Genomic DNA, 22,224 nt, shown 5'->3' with positions numbered 1-22,224 from the left:
TGTGTGTGCTGATGGCGGTTTCCTCGCTCTTCCCAGGGACTAACGGAGCGATGGAGGAGGAGGAAGGCATGGATGGAGAAAATGGAGAGAATATGACAGAGGAGGAAGGCGTGGACTTGTCATCCATCAACACCATGTTGTCGACGGTGATGAATGCAGGCCAGCTCAACGGAGCCCTGGAGCCTTCCACACCCTCCACCCCCATCAGCAAGACCACCCTGCCCAGACCCCTAGTGTCAACCGCAACGCCCGGAGGAACACCACGGTACACACACACACACACACACACACACACACACACACACACACACACACACACACAAAAAAATGAACAGGGAGGAGGCTGAGTCTGTTTAGCATCACATTTGAAGTGTTTTTACATTTATTTGACCTTTAACTAGGCAAATCAGTTAAGAACAAATTCTTACTTAAAAAGACAGCCTAGCAAAAGGCCTCCTGCGGGGACGGGGGCTGGGATTAACAATAAATACAATATAAATATAGGACAAAACACACATCACAACAAGAAACACAACACGACATAAAGTAAAACCTGATGTTTCTGACTAGGCACCAACAGTGAGGTACAGTTGTGTGTGTGTGTGTGTGTCAGTTTTCAAACGAGTAGCAACAAATGGTCCATAACTCTCCTTGCCTCTCAATTCCCCTTCTGTCTTCCCCCGGCCTGGGTCACATGGCTCCTTTTAAAGCCTGGGATTGGGTCCCGTAGCGCTCGGATGTAGGACAAACAGGTGTCAGTTATGAAGCATACACACACACACACACAGACACACACACACACACACAGCCTGGAACAAGAGCCATCCAGAACCAGAGCTTTAGGCCCACCCTCCCTTGTAATACATAGTGTACTTCACTTCCCTTTAGCAGGACTGGCCTGATTCTCAGGCTCTCGCCACTTGAGGAAACCGGCTTACAGACGATTATGTAATTCACCAGATTATGTCAGCTCTAGCATGGGCCGCACACAGCTGTATGGTCAATGCTTGCTAGCGGGTGAAGAGGTTTTTACTAGTGGCCAGCTTGCAGAGTTCACACTGGGCTGTGGTTTAGAAAGAGTAGCAGAGAGAAGGAAATGGTGTCTAAACTGTGTCTGTCTGCCTGGCTGAGCTTTCCCCTTTTAAACAAGTCGTTATGTATCTTTTGCTGCAAGCCTCAAACTCAATTCACTTTAACTGCATTTGAAAGGCATTGGTTGATATAGTCAAAGCAGAACTATATGAAAGACCGGAAGGTATGAAACAGAAACTCCACCGCAACAACATCTCTTGATGTTCATCCTGCAGTATGGACACACACACACACACACACACACACACACACACTCGCAGGAGAATGAATGAAGGATGTTTCTTGACCTCTGTTACCACACACTATACACTATATAGTGGAGAAAACGTCTGTAATGCAGTGGATGCCAGCAAGATGTTGGGCTGTGAAACAGACTTGAGTGTAAGCCAGCAGTGCACAGGGTTTAAACAACACCGGTGCTAGTCCTCGCCGAGAGGAAAAGGAAGTGCTTCCTAGAGATTGTTTTTGAAGAGAGTGTGTGTGTGTGTGTGTGTGTGTGTGTGTGCGATCCATGGCACTGTAGTGTTCAGTCAGTCAGTTAATGATCAGCTGTAGTGTCAACAGCAAAGAGAGGGAGGGAGAGAGAGGGAGAGAGAGAGTGAGAGAGGGAGGGAGGGAGGGAGGGAGAGAGGGAGAGGGAGGAAGGTGGGCCCTGGGATGTAGGGTTACACTGAGCTCAACGTCAAACATCCCCCTCACCATGCATGCGCGCACACACACACACACACACACACACACATACACACACACACACACACACACACACACCAAGCAACGGGTAACTGAGCAGGGCTACAGGCGAATGAGTGACAGGGTCAATGTGAGCATCAAATCCAAATCCCAAACTCTCTGCGACTAGCAGGTCAACGGAGGGAGAGACAGTCAGCCGTCTGCAGATATGACGAAAGATAAGACATCAGGATTCTGTTCTTTATCATCAAAATAATATAATTCGATGACATTGTTGTATTGCACAGACTAGGATAGCAGACTCTGTGGGATTTTCCCCATGGTAAATGGAGTAGACATCAGTGCTTCAGGCCCCACCAACCACAGTCCATCCATCTACGGCATCGTAATGAAAGCCAAAAGGAAGTATTTTTGCCGTATAACCAACCCCAATGATCAAATCTTAACCATTTCAAAGATGAAGCTACTATAGGTTTCACTGGTCAGGATTGGACCTCACAGTGTATTCCCATGTCGCCTCTCTGTGTGTTTCTAACCTCTCGTCTCCTCCTGTGTGGGACTGTGTTACAGGAAGCCAAAGACTTCAGTACAGATTTCATCTGTCCCCTGTGTGACAAGGACTGTATGACCCAGCACCAGCTCACTATGCACATCCGACAGGTAACACTACTATTCACAAGTACATAAAGTCATGGAAGTAATAACCATAACATGTAGTAATTATACTCTATAATCTCTCTCTCAGCACAACTCGGACAACGGGGCGACGGACCATTCATGCAGCATCTGTGGCAAGGCCCTGAGCTCAGCCAGCTCGCTGGACCGCCACATGCTAGTGCACAGCGGAGAGAGGCCCTACAAGTGCTCCTTCTGCGGACAGACTTTCACCACCAACGGCAACATGCACAGGTCAGACACCCACTCACACTCACTCTAACTCTCATTGGTTATCACTACCTGCTGATGTTTAGTCTTTGTGGTCAGGTCTGATGTGATTTCTACATGGTTTTCTGTTTTGCGTGTCAAACACAGAAACTGGTAGAAAACCGATCATTGCTAATGGTGTTCACCTGTACAGTAGACGTTTCATTACCCGGGGTAGTTCACCTGTACAGTAGACGTTTCATTACCCGGGGTAGTTCACCTGTACAGTAGACGTTTTATTACCCGGGGTAGTTCACCTGTACAGTAGAGGTTTTTCATTACCCGGGGTAGTTCACCTGTACAGTAGATGTTTCATTACCGGGGTAGTTCACCTGTACAGTAGACGTTTCAGTACCCGGGGTAGTTCACCTCTACAGTAGACGTTTCATTACCCGGGGTAGTTCACCTGTACAGTAGAGGTTTCATTACCCGGGGTAGTTCACCTGTACAGTAGACGTTTCAGTACCGGGGTAGTTCACCTGTACAGTAGACGCGTTTCAGTACCGGGGTAGTTCACCTGTACAGTAGACGTTTCATTACCCGGGGTAGTTCACCTGTACAGTAGAGGTTTCATTACCCGGGGTAGTTCACCTGTACAGTAGAGGTTTCATTACCCGGGGTAGTTCACCTGTACAGTAGACGTTTCATTACCCGGGTTCACCTGTAGTTCAGTACCTGTACAGTAGAGGTTTCACCTTACCTGGGGTTCAGTTCACCTGGGGTAGTTCACCTCTACAGTAGACGTTTTCATTACCCGGGGTAGTTCACCTGTACAGTAGACGTTTCATTACCCGGGGTAGTTCACCTCTACAGTAGAGGTTTCATTACCTGGGGTAGTTCACCTCTACAGTAGACGTTTCATTACCCGGGGTAGTTCACCTCTACAGTAGACGTTTCATTACCCGGGGTAGTTCACCTGTACAGTTTTTTTTCTTCCCTTCAAGCTTTAGAAAAGTACTATTCATCTCACAAGAAATGCCATGGACTGTGTAAAGGTCGTATGCCAAGGAAGGCTGAGAGTATTAACAAGACTAACGTTTTGGTCTTTAAGCCTCTCTGTAAACACTACCCTTCCCAGCTATGACAGCAGCACCACCCAAACACATGTGCAATGCCTCAAACAAAAACACAACACACATAAATACAAAGCCAATCAACGCACGGTACAGTCACAAAGACCCTCCCCCTCAGTGGTGTCGGGTCATTTTTTTTATTATTAATATTATTTCTTTTTTACCAGAAATGACTAAGAATACAGATTCATCTTCAATTCATACATAATTCAGTGGGCATAGTTTGGTCTGTTATGCCCACACACCAATGGTCAACAAGGCCTTGAGGGGAAAATGGGGTTGAATGAATAAATGAAAGAACTCGTAGACTTTTCAAGCTCCTGCCTGATGCTTAAACCCCCTATCTTCAAGCTAACGTTTGTCAGACCATTTACATGGAGGGGTGAGGGGCTAGGAGTTCAGAGGACTGTGGCACAGAGATAAATGTATGGGCGTTATCAGGGGCTGCTGTTTAGGCAGAGCAAAACACAGGAAGTGGGAAGATGACGTTGGCCCCCTCCCCACTTCAACACACACACACACACACACCCGATGATGGGGTATCTGCTCCCAGCATGCTAGACTGAATTTACTAGAATTGACTGAATTTACTAGAATTGACTAGATTTGACTGAATTGACTAGAATTGTGGAGCTTGAGGTTTGAATGTGACGTGCTGATGTGAGAAGCGCCATCCCATTGAGTTGACCTGCCCTACAACATAAGCTTCTGAAGTTGCCCTGCTGCACAGTTATGTTCTCCTGATGAAGTAGTGTTGTTGTGAAATCTAAACGGCTGGATGTTGAAGTCTGCTGTCTGCATGATAGGGATGCACCAGGACAGTAGTCTGCCTGCTCGGTAGATGCAGCTCTCTCATGCACATGGAATGAAGAGGTGTGGGCAGGAAACAATGAGTGTAGGCCGCCTCAATCTGAGAGAAAACGACTGTCAGAAAGACGTTTGTGTGTTGGTAGCTCAGTGCTCTCTAGTGTCACAGGATGTCAAAGGATGCGGATGAATTCTGTTTAGAAAATACTAGGCGATACTAAGTTGTTACTTTGCATGTAAGTGTTATTTTTCACCACCCTATTTAGCATTTTCTTAACACTCCAAAAAAACAAGCTTTGGGGTAAGAAACTCAAAGCACACTGAGATGGAGTGGGCTCTATTCATTCTATTTCTATCTGCCATCTTCCTTGTGAATGTTCCACGGTACTGAATCCATCCAGCTCTGGGCTGATGTGATGGAGCTGTCCATATGACTGGCAGTGGAGCAGCCATTTTGTTGCCGGAGCATCAAATGAAATGGGGCCTGCTGTTGTGAGCCGGTTGCCAAGGAGATGCACCCCAACCCTATGAAGGGCCTGGTGAATAGACTGAGCCAGTGAGTAGTGGATGGTGCGCTTTCACTTGCTTTAACTCTTTACAGAACAGTGAGGACATTAAAGTGTGCTAGAAGAGAAGGAGAGAGAGAAGCTGCGATGGTAAGGAGGAATGCCCTTGGTGTGACATTGCACAAGAGCAGGGAGCAGCATTTTGACGCTACGGCGCCCCCTGTCCAGCCTTTGTGCTGGTGCAGTGGAATTTTTCAGTTTGGATGAGAAGAGACCTGTTGAATCATCAACCCCCACTGTCACAGTCTGAGGAGTTCTGTCTTTCTTTTTCTGTCTCTTCTTTTTGTTTTCTCTCATAAGAACACTATAAATCATCTTCATAAGGTGGTGTATTTTTACTCTTAGTGTAATGTGAGGTCTGAGTGCCTCAGAGCACTACAATGTCCTGATGATTCATGCAAATTACACATTTCTTTAGATTTTTTATTTAAAAAATAAATTATTATCTTCCAGCATAGATAACAAGGTATTTTGTCACATGGTAACCTCAGGTGCTGATCAAACATCAACCAACTTGATAGACTGTGGAAATGTCTTGTAGGCAGGACAGGTGAATTGAGGAGAGTGTCTGAGGTGACACAAAGACAAGTTGGCTTCATCCAATCTCGCTGTGCTGACATGGAAGTTTGGCTCTCTCGGGATTGGCTGTGGCCGGGGGTCAGAGTCCAGGTGGATGCGGCTGCTGCCTGTCAGGTCCCCACATGGGCGGCCAGCTCGCTGCCTGCCTGCTATTTATAACTCAGGCACTGACGGCAGAGTGAAAGCCGAGACCTGTGCTGCCTACCCTGCGCTGGCTGACCTTTCCTCTCTGATGCTGGCGAATACACACAGTTTTACACAGACAAACACACTTATTGACACTGGCACACACACAGACGTACGTAGTCACTCTTACGCAAACACATGTATACACAGACATAGCTATATCACATATCCATGCACACACACTATCAAAGTCACTCACAAAAAAGTTTGCCCACACAATTGCACAATCATGCACCCATCTTTATTCAAGCAGCAACTTGCCAACACAGATGTATGGGTACACAGTCACACTCACTGAAATGTTAGCACACACACTGAAATGTTAGCACACACACTGAAATGTTAGCACACATACAGAGGCCCAATGACTGGCTACTGATGCAGGGCTCTGTGGGCTAGGCCCGTCAGGGATGTGCTGATGTGTTTGCCAGGGTCTTAGTCCTCCTGTCCCCCCTCCCTTCACACACGCACACACACACTCACACACACATTTCCTTAAATCAACCGATGGCATTTGACCTTTCACCAGACAGATTAGAGGGGGAGGGGGGAGAAAAAGGACTCCTGTATGGTTTAGTGACCCCCCCCACCACCATTCATCACTCTTCTCCTAGCTCTGCAGTTATCTTTGACCCCTCTCTCAGTTTAGAATAATGTCATCAGCTTCCGAAGAACACATTCAAGTCACATTTATCTTGATGGAGTTAGTTAACAGTTCACTTTGCCTGAACCCAATCCCCCAGCTATACATTGTCCCTCCTCCCTCTCTACCCTCTCTTCCTCCTCCCCCATCCCTCACCACTCCCCCCCCACACTCCCCCATAGATAACATGACTTCCTGTGCTGATAGTCAGGCCTGTCTTTTAGAACTCCCGTGTGACAGCTCTTCTCTTTCTCTCTCTTACCGCCTCGCTGTCCCTCGCACATCTCTATCCTTCCGCACATCTCTATCCTTCCGCACATCTCTATCCTTCCACACATCTCTATCCTTCCGCACATCTTTCTCCCTGTTTCACTCCTGCTCTCTCTGTACACCCCTCCTTGTCTCCCTCCTTGTCTCCCCCCTCTCTCCTCTATGTGACATAGCCCGACAGCTGAAATGTTGTGTGGTGAAGTGGTGTTGGAGGAGGGAAGTTAGCAGCAGCAACAATGGCTTCCAGAGGACACCCTCTGTCTAAACAGGCTTATTTTTGTGGTCAAACATCCACCACAGTACAAATAAACATCATCTATGTTCAACTGCATAACTATATCTGAATGACACAAATATGAAAAATAAATAGCTGAACTATCCCTGTAAATGTTTCTAGAGAAGACAATGTGACATATATACTGAACAAAAATATAAACTCAACATGTAAAGAGTTGGTCCCATGTTTCATGAGCTGAAATAAAAGATCACAGAAATGTTCCATAGGCACAAAAAGCTTATTTCTCTCAAATTTTGTGCACAAATGTGTTTGTATCCCTGTTAGTGAGCATTTCTCCTTTGCCAAGATAATCCACCTGACAGGTGTGACGTATCAAGAATCTGATTAAACAGCATGATCATTATACAGGTCCATCTTGTGCTGGGGACAATAAAAGGCCACTCTGAAATGTGCAGTTTTGTCAAACAACACAATGACACAGATGTCTCAAGTTTTGAGTGAGCGTGCAATTGGCATGCTGACTGCAAGAATGTCCACCAGGGCTGTTGCAATTGTTGCATGTTGCGTTTATATTGGTGTTCAGTATATAATATGGAAAGGGCTCCACCGTAGCCGCCATTACCCTAATGGAGATGACTGCCCTTGATGGTACCCCCACGACCCTTTTCCCTGGTCCGGAGTTAGGCCTTTATATGGGCCTGCTGAGTTGGCTGGATAGTTGGAGCAATTTAAAGACTATTACCATTGTTCTCCATCCTCCCGATTGTGTGTGTGTGTGTTGAGCCCAGCTTCCCAACCTGGCAACCCTCCATCCACACTGTCTCTTCAGTAGATCTGAGGCTCGCTGCAAAGTACAGGCAATGAAATCAGTGGTGTACATCAATCCAGCATTTTTTAAGAGGATACTACAAGCATGTTACAAAGCAGGATCACTGAGTTAGCCAGCAAACTTTTCCTCAACGACCATAGTAGCCAGTCTATTTCTGCTCTCCTGTCAACTCCTGATTGCATTGTCATGATAATGAAGTAGGCTAAAGCACAAACCGATTGGTACCTGGCTTGTTTTGTTCTGTTCTGACGTATTTTCCTGTCTGTCTCGTCCCTGCAGACATATGAAGATCCATGACAAAGACCCAGCTGGCGTCGTTCCCACCAGCCCTCCCTTGCCCACCAAGAGACGCCGCCCCTCCGCCAAGAGGAGGTCAGCCATGGACGAGGACAAGGAGCGAAGCGACGAACCGGCCAAAAAAAAGGTAACACGCACAGAAAATCACACATACTTCAACACACTGTCAAATGTGTGCACGCATCTCCTCTAGTCCACCGCATTACATTTCCAATGAAGTCATTAATATTGTTAACTCTGTGTGTGTGTGTGTGTGTGTGTGTGTGTGTGTGTGTGTGTGTGTGTGTGTGTGTGTGTGTGTGTGTGTGTGTGTGTGTGTGTGTGTGTCCAGGTGCTAGAGGAGAGTGTGTTGGAGGAGTTGGGTTCAGGCCAGGGGGATGATGAGGTGTTGCCGTGCCCGATCTGCTTCAAGACCTTTGGCTGCAAGTACGACCTGGAAGTCCACATGGACACACACCCCGACACCACGCTCAGGTACTGGAGCCACACACACACACACACACACACACACAGGAAATACATTGATGGCATAAATGCAGTACAAGTCTCAACAGGTAGCTGATATGTCACAGTGTTACTAAATTGTAACTCCACATGACCAAAAGTATGTGGACACCTGCTTGTCGAACATCTCATTCCAAAATCAAGGACATTAATATGGAGTTGGTCCTCCCTTTGCTGCTATAACAGCCTCCACTCTTCTGGGAAGGCTTTCCACTAGATGTTGGAACATTGCTGGGGGGACTTCCTTTCAGCCACAAGAGCATTAGTGAGGTTGGGCACTGATGTTGGGTGATTAGGTCTGGGTCGCAGTCAGCTTTCCAATTCATCCCAAAGGTGTTAGATGGGGTTGAGGTCAAGGCTCTGTGCAGGCCAGTCAAGTTCTTCCACACCAATCTCAACAAACCATTTCTGTATGGACCTCGCTTTGTGCACGGGGCATTGTCATACTGAAACAGGAAAGGGCCTTCCCCAAACTGTTGCCACAAAGTTGGAAGCACAGAATTGTCTAGAATGTCATTGTATGCACTAGAGTTAAGATTTCCCTTCACTGGAACTAAGGGGCCTAGCCTGAACCATGAAAAACAACCTCAGACCATTATTCCTTCTCCACCAAACTTTACAGTCAGTACTATGCATTAGGTCAGGAAGCGTTCTCCTGGCATCCTCCAAACCCAAATTCGTCCGTCAGACTGCCAGATGGTGAAGAGTGATTCATCACTCCAGAGAACGTGTTTCCACTGCACCAGAGTCCAATGGTGGCAAGCTTTACACCAGTCCAGCCATCGCTTGGCATTGCACATGGTGATATTTTTCTTATGTGCGGCTGCTCGGCCATGGAAACACATTTCATTAAGCTCCTGACAAACAGTTATTGTGCTGACGTTGCTTCCAGAGGCAGTTTGGAACTCGGTTGTGTGTTGCAAACGAGGACAGACGATTTTTACATGCTACGTGCTTCAGCACTCGATGGTCCCGTTCTGTGAGCTTGTATGGCCTACCACTTTGTGGCTGAGCCGTTGTTGCTCATAGACGTTTCCACAATAACTGCACTTACATTTGACCGTGGCAGCTCTAGCACAGCAGAAATTTGACAAACTGACTTGTTGGAAAGGTGGCAACCTTTGAAAGTGCCGCATTGAAAGTCACTGAGCTCTTCAGGCCTTTTTTTGGCCAGTGTTTTGTCTATGGCGATTGCATGGCGGTCTGCTCTATTTTATACACCTGTTAGAAACAGGTGTGGCTGAAATAGCCGAATCCACTAATGAAGGGGTGTCCATATACTTTTGTATATATAGTGTATTTTGGTGACAATCAAATCAACAGTTAGAATTGATGATAGAATGTGGGGTGATAAATCCCAAAATCCATTCTGGCTCTGTCCAAATGATGTTGCCACAGCAACCAAAAGGCCTGTGTCAACAACAGAACAGGCTAATGAACAAGTTAAAATGAGGGTGACAGTAGTGGTCATAAAGGCCACCAGGATCAGGGGTCAATGCTATGGTCACAGACCGAATGACCTTTGCCCTCCCTCTACCCTGGTCCTATGCACCTCGTGGTCTCTGTCCATCATACTGCTAAAGCCTGTCACGGTGCCCTCTTCCTCATTGGAAGACATTATCTTCGGGGCACTGATGCTGTGGTGCAAGGCCCTGATGGTTAAAAAGTGGGGAGGCAGCAGGGAGGCTCTCCCCAGAAAGGGAGGGATGGAGGGAGCAGTGATGGAGGAGTGAGGGTGGGGGGTGGTTTAATGAGTCACAGAGGGGAAGCGTCGGGACGTGGTCAGCTCGACAACGGAAGGGGGGAGTGGGTCCGTTTCCATGGAGGCATCACAATCTCCAGATCACCATAGCGACTCAACTCCAACCGCAACTTGGGTTGAATGGATAGCCGCTCATAACTCACACATAGGAATGTATTTGTCTGAACTGAAAAGAAGACAGATGCAGCCTTTCTGTAGTTGACTTGAGCAGCAATCTCATTATTTATTGTAGGAAGTGCTGCAAATGTAGCCCTAATCCCAGTTAATCACAAGAGTTGAGACGGCCAGGTAAGAGGATATTGTTGCACTGGCTGGCTTGGGTACCTCTTTGTACACGGTTTCTAAGAAGCTGAGAAACGACGCATTCGGCTTGCAGTGACGCGCACGGATGCACACACACACACACCCCGTATAGTGGCAGCGCCTCCATTCTAGCGGAGGACGGTAATTCTCTGGGCTTGAGCCAACCTCTGTGCTATTAGAGGGCTCTTGCAGACCTGTGTGAGAGACAGAAAACACACACACAGGCTTTCCCACAAATGTACACACACACATACTTTCCCACAGATGTACACACACACACACACACACACACACACACAGTTTTTCTCACACACAGGCACCCCCAATGAATGTGTACACAGGTTACCCACCACACACCCACAGTAGCAGGCACACAGAGGTGTGAAACCACGGGAGGGATGAGGGGTAAAAATCTAAAAAGTATTTGGTTTAAAACATACTTAAGTATCGAAAGTAAAAGTATAAATCATTTCAAATTCCTTATATTAAGCAAACCAGATGGCACCATTTTCTTGATTTGTATTTATTTATGGAAATCCAGGGGGACATCATTTACAAACGATGCAGTAGGGATGACCAGGGATGTTTGGTTGATCAGTGTGTGAATTTGACTTTTTTCCTGTTCTGCTAAGCATTCCACATGTGACCTGTACTTTTGGGTGTCAAGGAAAATTTACAATATTTTCTTATGGAATGTAATGAAGTAAATGTCAAAAATATAAATAGTAAAGTACAGATACCCCCAAAAACTACTTAAGTAAAAATACTTTAAAGTACTACTTAAGTAATTTACACCACTGGGGGTGGGTGAGTGGGATGATGGGGGCTGGGTGAGTGGGATGATGGGGGTGGGTGAGTGGGATGAGGGGGATGGGTGAGTGGGATGAGGGGGCTGGGTGAGTGGGATGAGGGATGAGGGGGTGGGTGAGTGGGGTGGGATGGGATGAGGGGGTTGGGTGAGTGGGATGAGGGGAGGGGAGCTGCGTGAGTGGGATGAGGGGAGGGGAGCTGCATGAGTGGGATGGGGCAGGGGAGGGGAGGGGGCTGGGGGAGGGGAGCAGCGTGAGTGGGATGAGGGGAGGTGAGTCTAGGCAGGGAAGAAGGTGGGCCATGAGGCGCTCAGACACATTTGGTCCTTCCTTAGGTGTGTCTCTGTATACACGTCCTGATAAAGCTGTGTGCAATCCCCTTGGACACCTCGCCACACGGTGGCCGATAAGAGGGCTGGCCGTGGGAGACACTGAGCAGCTGTCCCTCTCAGCGGCTAACGAGGCCCGAGCCAGCACTGCCACAGGCTACGCTGGGAGTTATCCACACAAACAATTTGATTTATAAAGTGTGTTTCTTGCACCAGACTACAATGCAGCACTACATGAGTAAAAGTACAGTTAAAAACAACAACACAGTAGATATTATATCATATATAATATTTTATAAGCTGGGTGGTTCGAGCTCTGAATGCTGATTTGGCTGACAGCCATGGTATATCAGCCCTGATATCACAAGTATGACAAAACATGTATTTTTACTGCTCTAATTACGTTGGTAACCAGTTTATAATAGCAATAAGGCACCTCGGGGGGTTGTGATATATGACCAATATACCACGGCTAAGGGCTGTATCCAGGCACTCCGCGTTGCGTCATGCATAAGAACAGCCCTTAGCCGTGGTATATTGGCCATATACCACACCTCCTCAGGCCTTATTGCTTAAATATATCGATCTTCTATGTCTTGTCTCTAGGTGTGACCTGTGCTGCCTCTCCTTCCGGACCCACCGCGGCCTGCTGCGGCACAACGCTGGCATCCACAAGCAGCTGCCCATAGACCCCGGCGGACAGCCCTTCATCCAGAACAACCCCTCCATCCCCTCTGGCTTCAACGACCTGGCCTTCATTGACTTCTCCTGCCACAAGTTTCCCCACATCGCCCAGGTCAGAGGAGAAATGATGGACAGAATCATGTTGCTAATGCTCACAATGCTACTGATACTGATTCCACACATTATTATGATTATGAAACTGATACTGGTGGTATGTTGGTCATCTTATCACAGGAGATCTCAGTCTGCTCTTCCACACTCTAACCCCCTGTCTGTCTCACCAACAGGTCTGGTGTGAGACCAACCTCCGCCGGTGCACCAGCAAGTTCCACCGCTTCGTGTGTGAAGCCTGCGACAAAGGATTCCCCTTGCTCTCGGCCCTGGTCCTGCACAAGACCACCATTCATCAGCAGCAACCGTCACCCACAGGGAGCGCCCAGGAGCCCCCCGCAGCCCAGGAGAAGCCGGCAACCCCGGCCCCTCAGCAGGCCAGCTTCCTGGAGACCCTGGGTCTGCAGCACATCTCCCAGGTCAAGCTTCAGCCTTCGGAGGATGAGGTCCGGCAAGCCCAGCTGGACAGCATCCGGGTCATCCAGGTGGAGCCTCTGGCCTCCACCTTGCCCCAGGAGGTCGATTCCGCGGCTGCGGGATCCCTCGGCGGCCTCGGCTTGGTGGCGGCCTCGTCCCTGCAGGGCCTGTCCCAGAGGGAGGCCCTCAGCCTGCTCTCCCTGCAGCCTTTCCCCACAGGCTTCCTCTTCCACCCAGGTGGTGGTTCTACGATCAAGCCTGTGTGTGGCGAGGCTGGCCTGATGGAGCTGGCTGACATCCAGCAGATCCTGAAGGTGGCCTCGACCGCCCCCGGTCAGATGGGCCTCCTGCCGTCCCTGGCCAAGGCTCCCCACTGGGGAGTGTCCAGCCAGGGCCAGGCGGCCGGCTGCAAGCTCATGCCCCCACTGAAGCCAAAGCCCATGGTGGCACCACGCTCCAGCCTGGCTGCCTCCACGCTGCCGCCGCTCCAGAGCACCCAGCAGGCCTCCCTGGGCTGCATCAGCCCCAGCCTGCCCCCGCCGGCCAGCCAGCTGCTCAATATGCCCCAAGAGTCTTCGTCATCGTCCTCCTCTTCCTCGGGCAGCCAAGCCTCCCTGGAGAAGATGCAGATGGAGGCGGACTGCATGGGCGATGCCCATATGCCCAACGACTCGACAGAGCTGCAAATCAAACAAGAGGAGGGCCAGGCGGCCGGAGGGAAGAAGGGGGCAGGGGGTTCCAACCGCGGCGGCATCAAGGCTTCCTACCCCTGCCGCTTTTGCGATCAGGTGTTTGTTTACTCCGGGGTGCTGCAGGCGCACATGCGCTTCCACCTGGGCATCCTGCCGCACCAGTGCAACATCTGCGACTACGTGGCACCCGACAAGGCCACCCTTATCCGCCACCTGCGCACGCACAGCGGCGAGCGCCCCTACGTTTGCCGCGTCTGCCACTACCCTTTCACCGTCAAGGCCAACTGCGAGCGCCACCTGCGCAAGAAGCACATGAAGAACACAAGGAAAGAGATCGAGAAGAACATCAAGTACGTCTCGTCGACCACAACCCAGGATCCCTTGGAGCTGGCCTCCGCCGGCGACACCGCCTGCCGTTTCTGTGGTGAGGATCTAAAGAGCTACCGGGCTCTCCAGATCCACCTACGCACCCACAACGGTTGCCAGCGCAAGCCCTTTGAGTGCCGGCGGTGCGGGGCGGCTTTCTTGGCCAAGAGGAACTGCATCCACCACATGCTCAAGCAACATCCCGAGGTGCAGGAGCGGGAGATCGAGGAGCACATTGCCACCCTTCTCCCCGCCATCACAGCCACCACCTCCAGGGCCAGCTCCAGCAGCCCCATGGCTCTCAATGGCCTTACGCCCACCCCCAGTGCCACCATGCAGCCGGTCAAGGTGGAAGATTTCAGCATCTACTCCTCCTCCGGTGACTTGGATCAGCCATTGGACTTCTCCAACAAGAGCCGCGGGGGGGGTGGAACCAGCAGCGGTTCAGGGAGCCTAGCCGGTTCTCCTGGGATCAAACTGGAGACGTTCAGCCTGGTAGCCTACGACTGCTCCATGGAACCTATTGACCTGTCCATCCCCAAGAACCCCAACAAGAGGCTGAAGAGAGACGCCACTGCTGTTGACACGATGAGCGTGGAGCGTCGAGAGATCAAAAAGGAGCTGCCCTTCCCCAGTGTACTGGACCACCTCCCCTCAGCAATTCAGCTGGACAAGAGCTACGAGGAGAATCTGAAGACCCCCCAGTCTGGCTCTTACCAGCTCCCCCCAGTGACCATCTCCCCGCTTCTCATTAGTACCCCTACTGCCACAGGCCGGGCGCTCCGTCTCAAACCCCTGCTGCCCAAACCGACCTCTTCTTCCTCCTCCCTGAAAGAGCTTCCCCCTCTGGCCTCCATCGCCCAGATCATCTCCTCCGTCTCAACGGCTCCAGATTTGCTCAAGAGGGAGCCCACGCCGGATAACAAGGCTGGCGCCGGCCTCAACGGCCTTCAGGCAGAACCGGAGCGTTTAGTTGGGGGCGACAACAGCTCTGAAGCCTCGATGGAAGAGCTCCCCCTAGAGGGCTCGTCCAGAAAGCGCACTAGGAAGAAGCCAGCGAGCCAGGCCAAGACTATAGCACCTGCCCGTGTGCTCACGCCCGAGCAAAACACAGACAGCGGCATGGACCTGGAGTCCAGTGGGGAGTTTGCCAGCGTGGAGAAGATGCTAGCCACCACCGACGCTAACAAGTTCAGCACCTACCTGCGGACGGGTGCGGTGGAGCTTGGAAGGAGGGACGAGGGGAGACAGAGCCAGGGAGAGGAGAAAGAGTCGCCTCCTCATTCTGTGCCGCCCCAGTCCAAAGGAGGGAAGAAGAATGCCTACTCCAACTCAGTGCAGAAGATGACCTGTCCCTTCTGCCCCCGGGTCTTCCCCTGGGCCAGCTCCCTGCAGAGGCACATGCTCACACATACTGGTAAGCCATATGGAAACAGACACAGATGGGATAACTCCCTAAATACCCAACACACAGTAATGTTGAAATACATCTAACTGCTTGCATTTAGCATATTTACAACTTCCTGTGGGTCCACAACATGTCCCTAATACTTCTAATGTGACGTTCAGTCTTCTCTAATGTGCTGTCGGCTACAGGTCAGAAGCCCTTCCCCTGTCCCAAATGTGACGCCTTCTTCTCCACCAAGTCCAACTGTGAGCGCCACCTGCTGCGCAAGCATGGCGTGACCAACCGCTCGCTGCGCCGCAACGGCCAAATGTCCAAGAACAAGGATGGCGATGAGGGATCACACGACAGCGCAGGTAAGAAACTACTGTAATGTACTGTATTGTACTGTAATATACGGTCTGATCTGTAGGTTACCATTCTGTACCTATCTATCTGTAATTTGGCAGTTCATTTTGTGTGTGTGTTCTAGAGAGTTCTGAGAATGAGCAGACTGCAGGAGAGGCTCTGGACCTGAGCAGCATGGACCCCGATCAGAAAAGCTCTGCATCCGAGTCGCCCAGCGCAGACCAAACACCAGACACTGCTGAGCTGCTGCTAGGGGAGATGGAACCGCAATCCAACAACAACAACATTGAAAATGACGACAACGACGATTCGCAGAGCAACAAGAGCTTGGACCTCAACTTCGCCAGCAAGCTCATCGACTTCAAGTTCTCGTCAGAAGGCCAGCAGCCCCAGACCTCCCTGGTTGGAGATAAGGTGGTGGCGGTGGCCGAGCCAGATAGAGTGGCGGCCGCCCAGCAGCAGGACCAAGAGCCCTCCAAGTACACCTGCAAGAGGTGCAAGAAAAACTTCCGTTATGCCGCCACCCTGGCTCGCCACGAGAAGGCACACTTGTGTGAGACTGCACCCCCCGAAGAGGCTTGTGGAACAGAGGAGACTGGGCCTGCCCCAGAGGATTTCCCCAACACTACTACAACTACCGCCGAGGAGGAGGATCAGGAGGAGGGAGAGGGAGAGAAGGAGGCTCCGGAAAGCGAGGGAGTGGGCAGCGTGATGGACAGTGGTTCAGAGGAGGAGGAGAAGAAGGAGGAGAGAAGTGACGAGGAGGGGGCAGCAGAACCAAAGAATGAAGGAGAGGCAGGCAGAGGGTCGGGGAGCAAGGCGGACAAGAGGAAGAAGATCTGTAACGTGTGCAGCAAACGCTTCTGGTCACTGCAGGATCTGACAAGACACATGCGTTCGCACACAGGTACTAGTTGATACCAGGGGGCAACTTTGGTTTTAAAAGTCAGGAGGGGGGGGGTCCTTGAGTGGCTCAACGGTCTAACTCATTGCATTGCAGTGCTAGAGGCATGACTACAGACCTGGGTTCGATCCCAGGCTGTATCACAACCAGAGTCGAGAGTCCCATAGGGCGGTGCATAATTAGCCCATCTTCGTGGGGATGGTTTGGCGGGGGGGCTTTACTTGGCTCATCGCCCTCTAGTGACTCCTTGTGGCGGGCCGGGCACCTGCAGGCTGACCTCGGTCGTCAGATGAAAGGCGTTTCCTCCGCCACATTGGTGCGGCTGGCTTCCTGGTTAAACGGGCAGGTGTTAAGAAGCGCGGTTTGGCGGGTCATGTTTCTCCTGACTCGACTTTAGCCTCTCGAGCCCGTTGGGGAGTTGCAGCGATGAGACAAGATCGAAAAAGGGGGTAAAAATAAAATGTGTGTATATATATATATATATGGGTGTAGGGGAATTTTGCCTATTGCTTGTGTTCAACTATAATAGGTATTTGACTTGCGTAGTGCTAGTTAATGTGCCAGATGGTGAATCCTATTATAATCTATGGTTTTATTCCTTCTATAGCAAGCTAGTTTCAAAGCGAATTATCCTGTAAAGGTGAAGCATTTAGTTTTAATTAGTGTATATATATATATATATGTATATTAGTATATATATATATATATGCCCCCCACTTTATAGATTTTACTTTTACCCTCCTTTTCTCCCCAATTTCGATCTTGTCTCATTTTCCACCATAATTTGCAAATAAATTCATTAAAAATCCTACAATGTGATTTTCTGGATTTTTTTTCTCATTTTGTCTGTCATAGTTGAAGTGTACCTATGATGAAAATTACAGGCCTCTCTCATCTTTTTAAGTGGGAGAACTTGCACAATTGGTGGCTGACTAAATACTTTTTGACCCACTGTATGTATGTATGTATGTGTGTATATATATATATATATATATATATATATATATATTTATTTATTTATTTATTTATTTATGTATATATTTTTTATATATATATGGATAGAAACGGGATAATTTTATTTTTATTTTGATCCAGTCGGATAAACACTCCAAAAAGCCTACTGGACCGCTCAGAGGCATCCGCGTAGTCCTAAAGTACACCGTTGCATCGTTTTGTATCACATTCCAATGATAAAACCGAGGGAGATGATGACATGTCCCCCCGTCCCAAGTTGTGGCCCTGGTTGATACTCTAAGCTATTTCTTGATGCATTTATTGTTGCTTTACCTTCCTTAAAGATATGTTTTACCTGACCCTGTTCTGCTGTAAATAATTCTGTACATGTTTATATTTTTCTTCAGGTGAGAGGCCCTACAAGTGCCAGACGTGCGAACGCACCTTCACCCTTAAGCACAGCCTGGTGAGGCACCAGCGGATCCACCTGAAGCCGCGGGGCAGCGAGGGGGCAGATGGAGCTGATGCCAACGGGGCAGAGGCCCCGGCCGGAGACTCAGCTAGTGAGGAGGGAGAGTGCACACCCACCAGCACCTGCCCCCCTTCCGAAAACGAGAGCGAAGGCACCGGAGGGGCCAGGGAGGAGGGAGGCGAGGGAACTGAGAAAGAGGCCCCTCTGCCAGGCCCCACATCCCTGGCCCAGTCCCTGTCCACCACTGAACCAGCCCAGTCAGAGTCAGCTACAGAGGCCATAGCTGAGCCGCTCGTTGAGCCAGTCTCGGAAGCAGTCTCTGAATCAGTTCCTGACCCACCTGTAGAACAAACCTCAGATGAACCCTCTGAAACAGATGTAGAACTAAACACTGAGGTATCAGCCTCTGAAATGGCTAGAGAAACAGATGGCAATGCAGCCACTCAAACGCCAACAGAAACCCCCAAAGAATCTTCCACAGAGTCCCCAGCCCCACAGCCCACTACCCCAGAGAAAGACCCCGATGGCCCCTCGGAAGGCTTCATCCAAGGCCTACTGGAGATCCACACCAAGCCTTCCCTGGAGCACATCCTTCCCGCTGGCGAGGCTCCCTTGGTGGGCGTTGAGTGAGGGAGGCACCCTCCTTCCTTCCTACCCCCAGTCTCTGGTTCTCTTTATGCAGTGGACCGCTGTATGTGCCGCAGTGCCATAAGATAGAAGTACTCCTAAAGAATGCAAGACGATGAAATCAAGAAGAAACACCTTGTTTCTAAGTGCCTTACTACTTCTATTTTGTTAGTTTTTTTGCTCTATCTTTATCTACATTTATCTACCGAGGATCTAAATTTTTATAGCGTTTTATGATGATTACATAATTGTTTTTGGATTCTATGAGATGAACTTTGAATAAGCAATAAATGAAATCAAATTTACCATGACCGATTTATATTAAATGATCAAGTGTGTGACAGACAAAAATAACTGTTATTGTATATTTAAACCACAGTCGTACCTTAAAAACAATGCTGAGAAGAGACTTGAGTTCCCCAGCAGTGGGGATTAAGTCACTCATGTAACTGGAAACACAGCAGATACCCGCCAGGCTGTCACAAAGGTATCCTGAAAAAAGACTTGATTTACTCTCTCTCTCATGATCCCTGATAACCAACATCAACAGTCTCTCTGTTTGTATTGAGAATACATTAATGAACTGTGACATGATTTGGTGTTAGGAGGCAAATCAAAGAAAACAGACCTGACAATGGATAGTGTACCATATCTGAGATCTATGCTGTTGCGTTCCCCTAGGCTCTCTTTATCTTGCCATGATATGGGCAATATTTGCCTGAAACGTGTGTTTTTTTCCCCGAATCATTCTCATTTAATTTCATGTGCGTTGACCATGTTGCATGTGGGAGTGTTGTGTGTGTGTGTGTGTGTGTGTTATTCGTTCAGGAGAGGTTGGGGGATATAAGGTGTTTGAGGAAATGTACTTTTCCAGAACAAAAGGGCTTGATATGTGTACCCCCCCATATCTCTCACTGTCACTTTCTAGCGTTCCTAGATACTTGTACTGTGTCTGTACTACCACCCGTGTGTCCAGCGTGTGTTGTGTCCACCTCCCCCTTAGTGGCAACTAATTTCCTTGCCGCTACTTTAGACGTCTTCCAAAACCAACCGTCACTGTGTTCTTAAAGGCCTACCTGTGGTTCTGCTGTGTTATTTTGAAGCAGAACCTCACCTCGTGCGCTAGGTGGAACACTACTCTGTTTTGTCTACTTGAACTTTTGTAGCCCTTCTGCCTCCCATTCAGGCAGCCACCTTCCACCACACCACTCGCCCCCCCCTTTCCCCCTCAAGAGCATCTTTTCCGAGGTGGGACTCAAATGTCAATCATGTCACCTTGTGGGGTTGAATTTTGTCTAAATGTATGTGTTTTTCTCCCGTCTCATTTTATATTTAAAAAAAACTCAGAAGCAAACAAATCAAACCTCATGGCGCGGTAAGACGCAGGCAGCATTGGCTGGCTGGAGGCTGACGGACCGAGAGCAGAGAGCACTGGACTAGTCAGCCTCTGCCAGGCAACTGCCCATATGGCACTAACAAATTACAAACAAATCTACTACGACAATAAACAGCTAAGCAATCAGAGAGAATGAACTGAAGTGAATTTCTGAGCTGTGTTTGGAACTTGAACGTAACACAGAGTATTAAGTGGAGGGGAGAGGAGGAGGTGCGGCACATTGAGGGGGAGGCAGGGTAGCCTAGTGGTTAAGAGCGTTGGACTAGTAACCGGAAGGTTGCAAGTTCAAACCCCCGAGCTGACAAGGTACAAATCTGTCGTTCTGCCCCTGAACAGGTGGCGAGGCAAGTACTCCATGCAGAAAAAAGTCTGCACTCTAGTGGCCGTACCACAGTATCTCCCCCATCCCAATCCTGCTCTCAGGCACTGGGAAAGTATTGTCAGAATAGAATGCTAAATGCAATTGTGTTCTAAAAAAACACTGTGTTAAGGGACTCACTCAGCTTATCTCATTATACCTTTGACCCCATGTGGGTGTATGATTATGAGTCCCATGAGAATGCACATGGACTGTTTTATTGTATTTATTTGGAAATCTGGTGAGGGGTGAATAGATGTGACTTGAGGAGAAGCCATGTATTATTACCACATTGATGCTGCAGAGAATACCGGATTCAAATCCACAAAATGGTCGCCCAGCATCGGCCCGGGACTTCTATTAGCAATAATCACTATTGATTTGAAAGCTTTATGTCAACCTTTGTATTTGTTTATAGACTGTGTGGGTCTATTTTTGTTTTGTTTATTATTTTTAGTTTGGCTAAGATTAATTTTTTCCTCAGATATATAAATAGGTATAAAACTGTGAAATTCACTGTGTTTCAGATAATGGGTGAGTTTTAGGCTTGTTTTGCATGTAACCCTAATTTGTTCAATTATGGATGATTCATTTTTTCTCTCCATCTCGCTCTCAGGGTCTTTATAAAATGCATATTCAATACTTCATTTTCCTGAGTTGCAAGAAGTTCTTACAAGTTCTTTTTTTACGATTAAAACTGTCAATCACTACATTTAGCACTTGACTGTGAACTGCAATCAGCAGAACAGAGAAAATGAACTTGTGCAAAAAATCCTCGTGGTTGAGAGCGTGCTGTCAGCAGGATTCTTGTTTTAATACTATACCCATTTTTTTGTCTGCTTTTGATTGATTATACATTGTTACCCCCTCCCTCAAATTGCAGTCACCTCTCGTTTCAACCTCTCTCATTTGAAGAGGAAATCAAATCGTGACTCTGTAAAAACCAATGAAAGTGGCTGTGTCACTGTCTGACGTTCTGGCCCTTTGTGGAACGTTCTGGCCCTCTGTGTCGCTGCTACGGCCACACCAGAACTCACCTCATAAATGGGCCTGGATCAGAACCTTTAAAGTTAGCTAAACTGCTCCCCTCCCTCCTGGTATTACAGTGCTTCAGAATCAGAAATGTAAGCTGTTCTGTGTCGAAAAAATGAAAGCAATAAAGATATATTAAGGAAAGGTGTGAATCAAACTGGCCTGGTAGTGTCTTTTATTGTCTGGCACAAACCTGCATTGATCACCTGTACTTTGAATTTTGTTTTACACTATGTATGGCCCTGTATACACAGTTTGTACAACACATTTGACACAACAGTTGTGATACAACAGAGTTTGTCTTTACAAAAATGTTTACACAGCTGTTTTGGAGACACTGATTGTGTTAAAGTTCTTGTGCAGACAAACCCTCGGTTGTAGCGCAAAAATATCTGTTGAATCACAACCATTGAGTCCAATATGTGTAGATCAGTTGTGCAACCTGAGCATGGAAGTGGCCTCAAAGTTCAAACTGAGCCAAGCCCGAGCTATGCTGGGCTGCCCTGGTTATACGTCCACCATAGCTGCTGGAAAGCGTGAACAATGTGAAAAGAAAA

At 48.6% G+C, this 22,224-nt stretch overlaps 1 protein-coding gene across 3 annotated transcripts in view; it reads left to right on the top strand.

The window, feature by feature from the left end:
- The window catches only part of LOC112234028 (ras-responsive element-binding protein 1), a 65,100-nt gene extending 43,276 nt beyond the window's left edge, over positions 1 to 21,824 (top strand). For 2 of the 3 annotated variants that reach the window (XM_042298813.1, XM_042298812.1), the window contains 10 exons: positions 37 to 265; positions 2,353 to 2,442; positions 2,528 to 2,691; positions 8,177 to 8,321; positions 8,526 to 8,668; positions 12,508 to 12,697; positions 12,873 to 15,588; positions 15,741 to 15,932; positions 16,049 to 16,831; positions 18,190 to 21,824. In XM_042298813.1, coding sequence (XP_042154747.1) covers positions 2,407 to 2,442; positions 2,528 to 2,691; positions 8,177 to 8,321; positions 8,526 to 8,668; positions 12,508 to 12,697; positions 12,873 to 15,588; positions 15,741 to 15,932; positions 16,049 to 16,831; positions 18,190 to 18,884 — 5,064 coding nt within the window. In that variant the 5' untranslated portion in view covers positions 37 to 265; positions 2,353 to 2,406 and the 3' untranslated portion in view covers positions 18,885 to 21,824. The remainder of the gene's footprint in view (positions 1 to 36; positions 266 to 2,352; positions 2,443 to 2,527; positions 2,692 to 8,176; positions 8,322 to 8,525; positions 8,669 to 12,507; positions 12,698 to 12,872; positions 15,589 to 15,740; positions 15,933 to 16,048; positions 16,832 to 18,189) is intronic. The other variant, XM_042298814.1, reaches the window with a different exon arrangement.
- The last annotated feature ends 400 nt before the right edge of the window (positions 21,825 to 22,224 follow it).

Source organism: Oncorhynchus tshawytscha, linkage group LG16, assembly GCF_018296145.1.
Source record: "Oncorhynchus tshawytscha isolate Ot180627B linkage group LG16, Otsh_v2.0, whole genome shotgun sequence".
NCBI classification, from domain to species: Eukaryota; Metazoa; Chordata; class Actinopteri; order Salmoniformes; family Salmonidae; genus Oncorhynchus; species Oncorhynchus tshawytscha.
This window is presented reverse-complemented; position numbering and strand designations above follow the sequence as displayed.